General features: G+C 39.2%; 3 protein-coding genes across 4 annotated transcripts in view; 2 read left to right on the top strand and 1 right to left on the bottom strand.

Moving 5' to 3' along the window:
- LOC145454729 (uncharacterized) overlaps positions 1–12,962 on the top strand; it is a 70,627-nt gene that overhangs the window by 17,253 nt on the left and 40,412 nt on the right. The window lies entirely within an intron of this gene.
- Positions 1–12,962, top strand: part of LOC145454732 (uncharacterized) — a 34,557-nt gene that overhangs the window by 5,497 nt on the left and 16,098 nt on the right. For both annotated transcript variants that reach the window (XM_080332725.1, XM_080332724.1), the window contains one exon: positions 2,833–2,961. In XM_080332725.1, coding sequence (XP_080188851.1) covers positions 2,833–2,961 — 129 coding nt within the window. The remainder of the gene's footprint in view (positions 1–2,832; positions 2,962–12,962) is intronic.
- The window catches only part of LOC145454726 (DENN domain-containing protein 11-like), a 134,115-nt gene continuing 121,386 nt past the window's right edge, over positions 234–12,962 (bottom strand). Inside the window, exon 10 of the transcript XR_013920209.1 lies at positions 234–271. The gene's annotated coding sequence lies outside the window, so the exon portion shown is untranslated. The remainder of the gene's footprint in view (positions 272–12,962) is intronic.

Genomic DNA, 12,962 nt, shown 5'->3' with positions numbered 1-12,962 from the left:
AACAAATTTGAGGTTTTGAGCGTATGTCTCATAGGTACCATGGTCGTGTGCCTTTGGACCCACCGGGTGGGGACCGATGACACGTTCGAGCAAGACATTTTAAACGTTTATAAATATTTTTTGAAAAGGCAGATATTCATGCAAGTGTCTGCGATAGCTAGAGCTTGTATCGAAGTGTTGAGACAGCAAAATATCTGCTATTCCCGGCTGAAGATTTGAGGGCCAGACATCATTTTGCAATTTTTGATCCATCGGTACCACATCTCCCCTACTACATCGAAATCAAAGTAATTGTTTGAGCTGTTTTACTGTAGCACTGTATCTCCGTTTGAAGAAGATCTCTGCATTCTGTGCCTGGTTTCTAGTGATAATAATTTTGTTAGCCAAGCGGGCCATACTAATTTGTGACATGCATTTCCAATTTTCAATCCAATTTAGCAGTTACATACGAAAATGAAGAACACCTGTCCCGGTGGCGTCTTCCAGCTACCCCTCCCCACCCCATCAGTGTATCTGCTGGCTTTGACTGCTTACTGCTTACCATGCTCATTGCTCGTGTTCAGTCAGTCTAACACCATGCTTGCCGAGCTTAGGCCGCGAAAAGTCACAAAGATCTCGTTCTTTCATTCTCTTTGTCTTTATATTTTCTTCCTCATGTTTATCAGTTAGCCTATAGGCCTACTATACAAATAAAATTAGGAAATTTCGATATAGATCAATGTTTCCAAAATGTTTTTTTTTTTAATTTGTGAAGGAGCTCTAGCAGAAATCTTTCACACTCACAGACGCCCAAATTCTTTAATTTCACTACATTACCAAATTTTGAAAACCAGGCATAAAAACAATGTGCGCTCTAAGCATCAGGAACCTACTACGGCTGTGATCAGGCCTTCTAAAAGGTTTCTTGCTCAGTGAATTGATTAGAAAAGGGAATATATGTCTACGCGACCTTACTGTTAGCGATGACTGGCTAGTGGAAAATCCCAGCTGTCTACCATCAGTGCAAGCTGTAGTGCCCTATATAGAAACTTAATACCAGAAACCAGCACCGTAACTGCCGCAACCCAAACCCCCCAATTGGGGGGGGCCCGAGCTCGAAGGGGGCCCAAAATTATTTCGTGAATTAGCATAAATCTTAAAGTATTTTTTGAAAATTTATGCCAATTTTTCAAAATTTTCTCGCGCTGGGCGCGAATTCAAGAAGCCATTTATCTTTATTATTGGGTATTAGGCCATTACCGTGCTACAACCCACCAAGACCTACAGTCAAGTTTTAGGCCATATACCATGCGACTCCGAGAAGTGTGCCAGAACGATCGGCAGCGAGAAAACCTTAGCCGAAAAGGTCTATGCCCTTGTGCTGACCGAAGACTGCGTTCTGTATATAAAATACACATAGGTTTAATTGTACATAGGCGCCTAAATGACTGACGCCGAATGTTCCGGTATTTGCAATCTGAACCTCACAAGACAAATACCATCCCGCTGGGAAAAAAATTATGCCAGTGAAGAAATACCAATTTGAAATCGTGTGCGTCTCGTAGTTTAGAAGCCTACGTTTGGGCGATTCTATGTTTTGATATAGCAGACTGGAAGTCACGAAATAACATCATGTAACGAAGTCATACCAGCGGGTCCGCCTGCCAGAAGATGTTTAATTATTATTTACGGGCCATCCCGTTTTCAAGACAATTCACTCAGCTCTATCGGTAAATCTAATTACGTGAGTAGAGAGGGAAATAAATTGATAGCATAATACATATGCAATCGCCGATCTGATTGACCGATTTTATCATAAATTATCGAAAATTTTCGCGCTTCGCGCTGGCTCACAATCCAGTACAGATTATTTCGTGACAAACGCAAACAACGTGATGGGGGGGGGTCGTTCGTTTTATCACCCTATGGGAGCCCAAGACCCACGTTTTTGGGGGCCTGACGAGGTGCTGTTTCGTTCCTGCCAACGGGTATACGCCTGAAGATGTTTAATTATTAATGGAGTGGTCCTACCTTTTCAAACACACCTCACTCAGCTCTACCGGCAAATCTGATTACGCGAGCAGAGAGAAGATAAAAATTGATCACAATGTAGGCAATTCCCGATCATACTGACCGATTCAACATGAATTCTCGAAATTTTTCCTCGCTTCGCGCGCTTAGGCGACAAAAGCTGATTCACTAAACAAACACCCAATGAATCTGATAAATGGCGGTAAACAGTGTACGCCGGAGGGGGGTCTGGGGGGCGAAGCCCCCCAGAAGTTAGGTCTATAACCCTATGGGGGGCCCAAGACCAAAGTTTTGGGGGGGGCCTGACGAAGTGCTGTTACGGCCCTGCCAGAAACATCAAACCGAATTCCGTAGTATCAGGAGAGGCGCATGTTATGAACTTGTGGTCGCAAGGTAAAGCATCACGTTTTCGGTCATATTCTTGTAACCAGCATGTACCACCCACTCTAAGCATCCAGACAAAGGGGTTTATTTTGGTCCATGGCCCCTACCTGAATTATTCAAATTATCGTAAAAATTTCTTACTACAGCCATACAGCATTGATGTCAAGCACTCATTACCTTATAGAAACTAGAGGGTTCATTGTGAACTATATATAGGCTAACTAGAGGAAAGCCAAAATGACTTATTGGAGTTAACCAAATTCTCGCAATAGTATGCAAACAATATTGAATTGCGCAGCCATTTCTCATTTTAAGAAGTAACATAAAATTGGACTATTTTCAATCATCTCTTTAAATTTCAATTACTCACAATTCGAGCGTTGAATTACTATCTCGTTACATGGCTGACTTTACATGCATGTACTATTTTGCACACAGGATATCCCTGTTTTTTACACTCTCAACGATGGGGGAGGCCGCACTGGGGAGTAAACACGGAAGTGAGTCCTTATAAAGGATACGTATACTGCTGTAACAGGATATCGGCTCTCGAAAGTGATGCTCCAGGTATGATCAAGCATATTATTATTAATTGTTATCGGGACTGTGACACTTATCGCCTACATAAAGCCATGACCGGTATATTGGTTGACCGGTAAAGATACGGGGGACCTATATGGACCGATGGACCACCCGTGGGATCCATCGACTGAATGGACTGATAAATGCAAAGTCCTTTCTGGCGCCCTTGTCTTCAACTTGAAACAGTAGATGCACTCAACACTGTGATGGGTGCCTTACGTAAGTAGTATATGTGATCGCTCGCGAACTAACGTTTTTTGCATGGGGCAGTATAGGCGGGGTGGTGACGCGCCTGGAAAACTCGTGGTGGTGATGCGCCTTTTTAGACCCCCCTCTCGGCGGTGATGCGCCACGTGTTCTTATGGATGCGGTCGTGATTCGCCTTTTTTGCTATAGGCGGTGGCGGTGATTCGCCGTGAAAACTCGTGGTCGTGACTCGCCTTTTTTGCTATAGGCGGTGGCGGTGATTCGCCTGTTATGTATTCTTACGGGTTCTGTGGTGATTTACCATGTGTTCTTATGGGTGCGGTCGTGATTCGTACTTTCAGACATCTCTCGCGTGGTGTTGAATAGTCACCAACAATAACCGCGCAAACGGAAACGTGGCTTGTTGTGAGGATTAAGCAGTGCGACCTATATTTCGAATGACCTGTGCGCTGAATTATTTCTCGTCCAGCCGCTACTATCGAATATTATACTATTCCATTCAGTGCGAAATAGTTTGATCGTAAATTATGATATATGATGTCGTAGTTTAGTCGTATCAAATGACCGATCGTGTTCTCTCTTTCCTCGCTATTGATTGCTACCTGAATAATATTTTCGGCTTATTCGCTGTTTCGCACCTACAAAATAGTCTGCTGTTCACAACCACAACAAGAATCACAAGTATACACATTTACACATTCGTTTATTACTCTGAAATCAAACTCTTCACAAAAGCACGCACAATCGTATCATTAACTTTTTTATCATCCCCAAAATTATTCAAGTATTCCTTGGTTGAAAATCTACCACGGAGCCGGCGTAGACGGTGACTCGAATACCAACAATAGCCGCGTTCACAAACTAACACTCCAAAAAGGTGTGAAATATTCTCTACAAGCGCTCACAAGATAACACATAAGAATAGCCATCTCTCGTGGTTTGATGTTACAAAGGTAGGAATTACGCACAAGTAATATTTTGATAATTAGTTTGCCACAGAGCCGGCGTAGACGGCGATTCGAATATCAACAATAGCCGCGTTCACAAACCAACACTTCAAAAAACGTGTGAAATAGGTTACAAATCCCACGATCGCTCACAAGATAACACCAAAGACATAGCCATTTCTCGCGTCTTGTCATTACATACATCCCAATCGCTACAGTGTAATATGTCGGCGGTTGTTACTATCAAGTAATAAGTAATGAATAACAGTACCAGCGCAGACCGTGATTCGAAAACCAACAATTTGACACTTGCACGCGATCGCTATATGTTTTGACACTTTGGAACAGTCGTTGACTTTGCGTGATAAGAATCATGCGAATATTCAAGCAATGCATCAATTTGACAACTTGAAATGAAACTCACTACACAAATCAAGTCGATTCGTATCTGAATGTGTTAATTCGGTACAATTCTAATTTGAGAAATCTTTTTAACGTGATCTTTTGATTCGACCGTAACCCGAATATTACTGACGCCGACTTTCAGTCACATTGAATTATTCACACATTCGCGCCGCTGTTTTCACACCTATAGAATCAATACCAACTATAACTCTACAAGAATCAAGAATCACAAGTATGTGCATTACACAGTTATTGTCTTTATTAACTTGAAATCAAACACTTAACAAAAACACGCAACTAATCATTTGGCAACTCTAGCATTACCAAAAAATTCCAGTATTGTTGATTGAAAATCCTTGAGTCATTATTATCAAAAATGTTATAGTATACCGCATCGGAATCCATTCGCGGGATGTACTAAAGATAAATCCAGATAATCCAAAATGAAATATTTGGACTTTGACAAACATGACTACTAACTTTGATCCAGTCACATTTCAAGATTATACTTTGAAACAATCCTTGAAACTTACAACTCTATTCACGACTGAGTTTTCCGTTTGTCAGTTTCAGTAAATACTATCGCGATATTTTAATGTGTTACTACACACAATAGAATCATTCAATGAAATAGCACCTGTTGTAAATATTTCTAACTTGACAACCACTTGTGCATACCGCGATCGACTTGTGACGCGATGAGTTAAATCGGAATATTTCAATCTATTTGTCGAAACCTTGAACAAGCTATCGGGTTATTATTTTTTTTTTGTTGTAATCGAGTGAACGGAAATAGTATTACGTCTCAACATTTTAACATCTTCCCATACACAAAAGAGTAAAATACAAAAAACCTTGTCAAGTCAATCCGTTTGTAACTTACCCAACCAAAGCAAAAAGTATCCTTATGAAAAGTAGACAAGACTACGCGAGTAATCACCACAATCCAAAATCCATAGCAAGTTCGGTTGTATTCATAGTCCACCAACTCGTACTTTTATTCAACTGTAAAAGTCGTTACTATTCCGCAAGACAAAGAAATTACTATGTGGTATATTTTGTAAGACAAAAGTAATTACTTCTCGGTGTCGGCGACTTGAGATTAACATATGTTTTGAGTATATGATATTTGAATGTCTGACCAACGTAGTTAAGAATTCATTTTATACGATCGAACACCGGTATTACATTGAAAGTTACCATGCTGTAAACATAAGGATTGACACATGGATTTGACATATGTAATAGTTGATCATGACTTGATTATTAAATTATTCGCGTTAATTAGACCCGGCGTTGCGGTAAAGGTTATTATGACAGCAACAAACTTTTCACCGCCGTGGTTATTAACATATTGATTTGTAAAACTATACTTGTCTGAAATGTTCTTGGTTTGAAAGATATTCCGTGTTGGTACAAATCACTCTGTGTATTACGGATATCAGAAAATATTTTTACAAATGTAGTTGTTTCCAGTAACCAAGACTAAAGATGACACAACAATTTCGTTTGGAATATCTTTACTGGACGCATCCTATTCTACTAGACTTGAGTAATACACAAAACTCATAGCATTAACAAAATCACAATAGGCGCTACACTGAAATCTACAAAATGTGTTTGTATTGTTACTCAAAGTAGTGATCATAAATTATCATTTAAATAAGTAATTGTAATCATAAAACCAAACTTGTGAAAGTCATTACCATAACAAAAGAATATTGTAGGTTGCTTGCTAAATGTATGCCGGAAATATTTGTAGAAGGCTCACGACCAAAGAAATCGGAAATTTCTCCCCGTTGTCATTCGTCAAAGTATATGTTGTCACAATACTCATCCCGTAAAAGATCTTACTTGTATGTGATTGAATCGCCGGTAATTAACTCGCTAAATCAAACCATAAGAAAATTTCACTCAGTCATCGGATTATGATATTAAACAGCGTCGCTTAATCGGCATAGAGCGTTTTTCTAAATGCAAATCATACCTGACCAACAGAAAACAATTTTCACTCACCTCGTAATGAAACCAAGTGGTGGGCCTACGTTCAATATTTTGTTTGTGTCAAATACTTTGCAATAAACACACACACTGGAGTGGTTGAGCTTTACATCATCAAGCTGTCATCTGTAAATCGAGATCACATCCGACTTGTAACTGTATCGTTTACCTAACCGAGTTGTATGCACAGTTTCATATTTTTATCATTTAGTGATTGCTGAACATACCAAACGATACACATTCACTTCCGAAATACTGCGTTGATCTCAATTCCCTTTGTCGTGATAACCGAAGTACATTTGTTTCGAATTCGTAACAGCCGACTTTTCTATGACACGATAAATTTTGACAAGTTATGCTTAGAAGATTGGTTGCATATCGCGAAAAATAACATACTGCTCATATTGATACTGTTAATCGGTATTTTCACGCGAGTCGATTTTCAAATGAGTAAAATTTATTACATGAGTTTCTCCGCTTAATGTAAATGAAAACTCAGTCGTCTTTTAACATCACATAGACATTGATCAAAAGTAAGCAATCAAACACAACACTTTGTACGACACTAATTATTGTTCCACACATCTCATTTCATACTAAGTGTATACGAAAGATATTCATGTTACACGAAAATATTCGCTCATGCTACAAACCTGTACAATGATTGGTGGTGTAAGTCCAGCACAATTGTGGTATCCATACGAGTTTAGTTAACACAATTTACGACACCGAGGTCGCCTCATCTTTCGTAAGACAACAAACCAAGGCTTCAGGATATGTCCATGTCATAACAATAAATCAACTACTCCAACAACAGAGTACATATGTTTTCTAGCACGGTGCTTACATCTTACACACAAATCAACCTACTTTGCTAACGAAAAGCGCTGAGTCATCACAACAATACAACTAAAACATACTATCATACAAAATGGCCGTTATAGTTTGCACACCAACGATACATCGTACAAGTAGCAAGTCTCGAGAATCCAGTTATTCAAAAAACGTGAAAGTGTTTCTACGCCAAGTCGGTATGTTGACGAAAGCATATATTGTAATATCATGATCGATTTACATTCGTTGGTCACAAAATGTCACTACTCTAAATAATTATTTATCACTCAAAGCCTACTTGTCACCATTCGTTTCATCAAGCTCGAGTTCAAGAAACCTGCTACGACATGAATTGTTATTTTTATGTTGTGTAAATAGGTAATAATTAATTTTAGTAACACTATATCAACATCATCGAGTTGCGCGAATAGATTTACATGTGGTCTTGTGGTTTTAATCGAAGTATACAGCACGGTCTAATGTAGAGTCATCTCTACTGTACAGCAACTCGGTAATCGAAATGCATTAAAATTTAAACAACGATCTTGTTTCGTCGCACCAAAAATATGTTTACTATCGCGATACTCTGCACAGGCCGTGTAAATCCTTTTCACACTCGTAATAGTATACCAACAGCTACCGGCGACAACGTTTAACAATACCAACAACACTAAACATACGATACCTACCCAAGTAAAATTACCATTTTCACCTAGAGGTCGGTCGTTACCCGAGTAGAAATACCTTGTCCTTTGGAGATTTATCGTTTACCCAGTGTAACAAACCCCTTTTCCTTTGGAAATATATTTTTTCTCTGGGTAACAAACCTTTTTCACTTGGAAATATATTTTTTCTCTGGTTAACAAACCTTTTTCACTTGGAAATATATTTTTTCTCTGGGTAACAAACCTTTTTCACTTGGAAATATATTTTTTCTCTGGTTAACAAACCTTTTTCACTTGGAAATATATTTTTTCTCTGGACAACAAACCTTTTTCCCCGGGTAACAAACCTTTTTCCCTGAGCAACAAGCCATTTTCACTTGGTGGGTCGTCGTTTACCTGAGTAAAAATATCATTTTCCTTTGGAGATCTGGCGTTTACCCAGTGTAACAATACATTTTCTCTTGGTCATCTAGCTTTTCCTAGAGTAACTAATCATTTCTCCTGGGTAACAAACCCTTTTCGTCTGGAAAACTATCATTTACCCGAGTACCAATACCGTTTCACTTGGAAATCTATCTTTTCCCTGGGTAACAATATCATTTTCGTTTTGAAAACTGACAACCACACCGGACAATTTGATATTTTTGTATATTGTTACAACGGGTAGTGACAAAATATACACCAACAACGACTCCGATACATTTGTCTAATCAAATATTCACTTGCTCTGATGCATCCCATCAAAATCATTGGTTACTCACATACAATAACACTGTGCTGTTGTACATCGACATGTATGTTTTCGGAATTGGCGAATAAAGGGGTTTCCGATATGTCTGTGATGTCCGGGTTCGTGCTTTGGATTTTCCAGAGTCAAAATGTCTGAATAAAACACCTCCTTGACTTTGGTAACTGGTTGATACACGGATAATGGTGTTCGGAAAACGGATGAATTTATGTTCCCCATCGCGCTAATAACGCCGGGTTACTTGTGAGTTTCCTCAGGTCTGTTTACTATATTGTGTCTTTACTGGTCAATACATGTCGCTCCAGTCAGCTGCAACCGGATCACTAATATGAGAAAGTGTGTGGGCCTGATCCGGATATTCACTCATGAACCAACGACCAATATTCAAGTAAACATGCTACAGACCGTGTTTTGTCTCCATGAAAAATACCAATGCATACACCATCACATCAAGTACTTCACGATTGTTCACAAGTATTCGCGTAAACGAGGTGTACATACAATGTGTCGGTGTACAAACATCATGGAAAACAAATTCATGTTCTCAAGTATCATCATGCGACGACTCTGTACATTCAATGTGGGCATAGATGACTTGTGGACAGACAAGCAGCCATATTTGGACGTAACACGATCTTAGTATGAGCCGCCTCAACCCAACTTGTGAAAAATGAATCTCACACGAGTACAACCCTTTCACGGGTTCACACCTTGATTTTGCAAGATTTTTCGGATTCTCATGTAGACTTGCATCGTGATCCAGACCTCGACTTAATCGGGTTGCGTAACTCGCTCAACCCCTGCGTATCGTTGGTCATAACCTGCTAACTTTTTCGCTGAGACCGCAGTGTTTCACCTGGTTTTATGTATTTGGTGATTACCATCGTTATCAATCTTTCACGCGATGAATATGTCGGATGTCGCTACTCCCACATAACGACTCCAGCTAAACATCGTGAGCAGTGACTCCGTATTGAAATCGTAAACAGGAACTCTGTGTGTGTGTGTGTGTGAATCTCGAGTTCGATTACGATTAGATAATGTAATCCAGGGTGTGTCTCTGCGAGCTGAAGGCGGATTTCGTGTTAATCACACCGCAAGAGGGTGCTATCTCGTAACTCGACAGGTCAACATAAATCGCGGTTGGAAACTTTTGGTCTAGTTGATCCAGCTACGTATTGAAACGTTGTACCCACACAGCCCATTGAGAAAACGTTGTCGTTACCTGACCATATCCACGAGTAAATATGGGACTACGCGTAACTGTCCATAGATTCCTCTGGCCCCACACCGTGGTTTTACGACACAGACAAGATGCAGCGGTGGAAATATTGAAAATGAAAAACGATACCTTGGTGACATTTGATTTGGATTTTACACCTGATGAACCATACACTCGATTGGTACATTGGGACGACAACTCTAACGTCGAGGTCAAGGGAAAAGAAATGTACAGATTTGTTGGTGTTGTGGATATTCAGCGAAAATCAGGGTATATGGTTGTGTATGGTTCGCATATTTGACTGAGAATATATCGGTATGCATAATGCACTGTCCATTGTATCATGTCGTGTGTCATCTATGCCCACATTGAATGTACAGAGTCGTCGCATGATGATGATACTTGAGAACATGAATTTGTTTTCCATGATGTTTGTACACCGACACATTGTATGTACACCTCGTTTACGCGAATACTTGTGAACAATCGTGAAGTACTTGATGTGATGGTGTATGCATTGGTATTTTTCATGGAGACAAAACACGGTCTGTAGCATGTTTACTTGAATATTGGTCGTTGGTTCATGAGTGAATATCCGGATCAGGCCCACACACTTTCTCATATTAGTGATCCGGTTGCAGCTGACTGGAGCGACATGTATTGACCAGTAAAGACACAATATAGTAAACAGACCTGAGGAAACTCACAAGTAACCCGGCGTTATTAGCGCGATGGGGAACATAAATTCATCCGTTTTCCGAACACCATTATCCGTGTATCAACCAGTTACCAAAGTCAAGGAGGTGTTTTATTCAGACATTTTGACTCTGGAAAATCCAAAGCACGAACCCGGACATCACAGACATATCGGAAACCCCTTTATTCGCCAATTCCGAAAACATACATGTCGATGTACAACAGCACAGTGTTATTGTATGTGAGTAACCAATGATTTTGATGGGATGCATCAGAGCAAGTGAATATTTGATTAGACAAATGTATCGGAGTCGTTGTTGGTGTATATTTTGTCACTACCCGTTGTAACAATATACAAAAATATCAAATTGTCCGGTGTGGTTGTCAGTTTTCAAAACGAAAATGATATTGTTACCCAGGGAAAAGATAGATTTCCAAGTGAAACGGTATTGGTACTCGGGTAAATGATAGTTTTCCAGACGAAAAGGGTTTGTTACCCAGGAGAAATGATTAGTTACTCTAGGAAAAGCTAGATGACCAAGAGAAAATGTATTGTTACACTGGGTAAACGCCAGATCTCCAAAGGAAAATGATATTTTTACTCAGGTAAACGACGACCCACCAAGTGAAAATGGCTTGTTGCTCAGGGAAAAAGGTTTGTTACCCGGGGAAAAAGGTTTGTTGTCCAGAGAAAAAATATATTTCCAAGTGAAAAAGGTTTGTTAACCAGAGAAAAAATATATTTCCAAGTGAAAAAGGTTTGTTACCCAGAGAAAAAATATATTTCCAAGTGAAAAAGGTTTGTTAACCAGAGAAAAAATATATTTCCAAGTGAAAAAGGTTTGTTACCCAGAGAAAAAATATATTTCCAAAGGAAAAGGGGTTTGTTACACTGGGTAAACGATAAATCTCCAAAGGACAAGGTATTTCTACTCGGGTAACGACCGACCTCTAGGTGAAAATGGTAATTTTACTTGGGTAGGTATCGTATGTTTAGTGTTGTTGGTATTGTTAAACGTTGTCGCCGGTAGCTGTTGGTATACTATTACGAGTGTGAAAAGGATTTACACGGCCTGTGCAGAGTATCGCGATAGTAAACATATTTTTGGTGCGACGAAACAAGATCGTTGTTTAAATTTTAATGCATTTCGATTACCGAGTTGCTGTACAGTAGAGATGACTCTACATTAGACCGTGCTGTATACTTCGATTAAAACCACAAGACCACATGTAAATCTATTCGCGCAACTCGATGATGTTGATATAGTGTTACTAAAATTAATTATTACCTATTTACACAACATAAAAATAACAATTCATGTCGTAGCAGGTTTCTTGAACTCGAGCTTGATGAAACGAATGGTGACAAGTAGGCTTTGAGTGATAAATAATTATTTAGAGTAGTGACATTTTGTGACCAACGAATGTAAATCGATCATGATATTACAATATATGCTTTCGTCAACATACCGACTTGGCGTAGAAACACTTTCACGTTTTTTGAATAACTGGATTCTCGAGACTTGCTACTTGTACGATGTATCGTTGGTGTGCAAACTATAACGGCCATTTTGTATGATAGTATGTTTTAGTTGTATTGTTGTGATGACTCAGCGCTTTTCGTTAGCAAAGTAGGTTGATTTGTGTGTAAGATGTAAGCACCGTGCTAGAAAACATATGTACTCTGTTGTTGGAGTAGTTGATTTATTGTTATGACATGGACATATCCTGAAGCCTTGGTTTGTTGTCTTACGAAAGATGAGGCGACCTCGGTGTCGTAAATTGTGTTAACTAAACTCGTATGGATACCACAATTGTGCTGGACTTACACCACCAATCATTGTACAGGTTTGTAGCATGAGCGAATATTTTCGTGTAACATGAATATCTTTCGTATACACTTAGTATGAAATGAGATGTGTGGAACAATAATTAGTGTCGTACAAAGTGTTGTGTTTGATTGCTTACTTTTGATCAATGTCTATGTGATGTTAAAAGACGACTGAGTTTTCATTTACATTAAGCGGAGAAACTCATGTAATAAATTTTACTCATTTGAAAATCGACTCGCGTGAAAATACCGATTAACAGTATCAATATGAGCAGTATGTTATTTTTCGCGATATGCAACCAATCTTCTAAGCATAACTTGTCAAAATTTATCGTGTCATAGAAAAGTCGGCTGTTACGAATTCGAAACAAATGTACTTCGGTTATCACGACAAAGGGAATTGAGATCAACGCAGTATTTCGGAAGTGAA

This window comes from Botryllus schlosseri, chromosome 13 (assembly GCF_051294905.1).
Source record: "Botryllus schlosseri isolate E-star chromosome 13, Bs_hap1, whole genome shotgun sequence".
Lineage (NCBI taxonomy): Eukaryota > Metazoa > Chordata > Ascidiacea > Stolidobranchia > Styelidae > Botryllus > Botryllus schlosseri.
The sequence above is the reverse complement of the archived record's forward strand: the minus strand, read 5'-3'. Positions and strand labels throughout refer to the sequence as shown.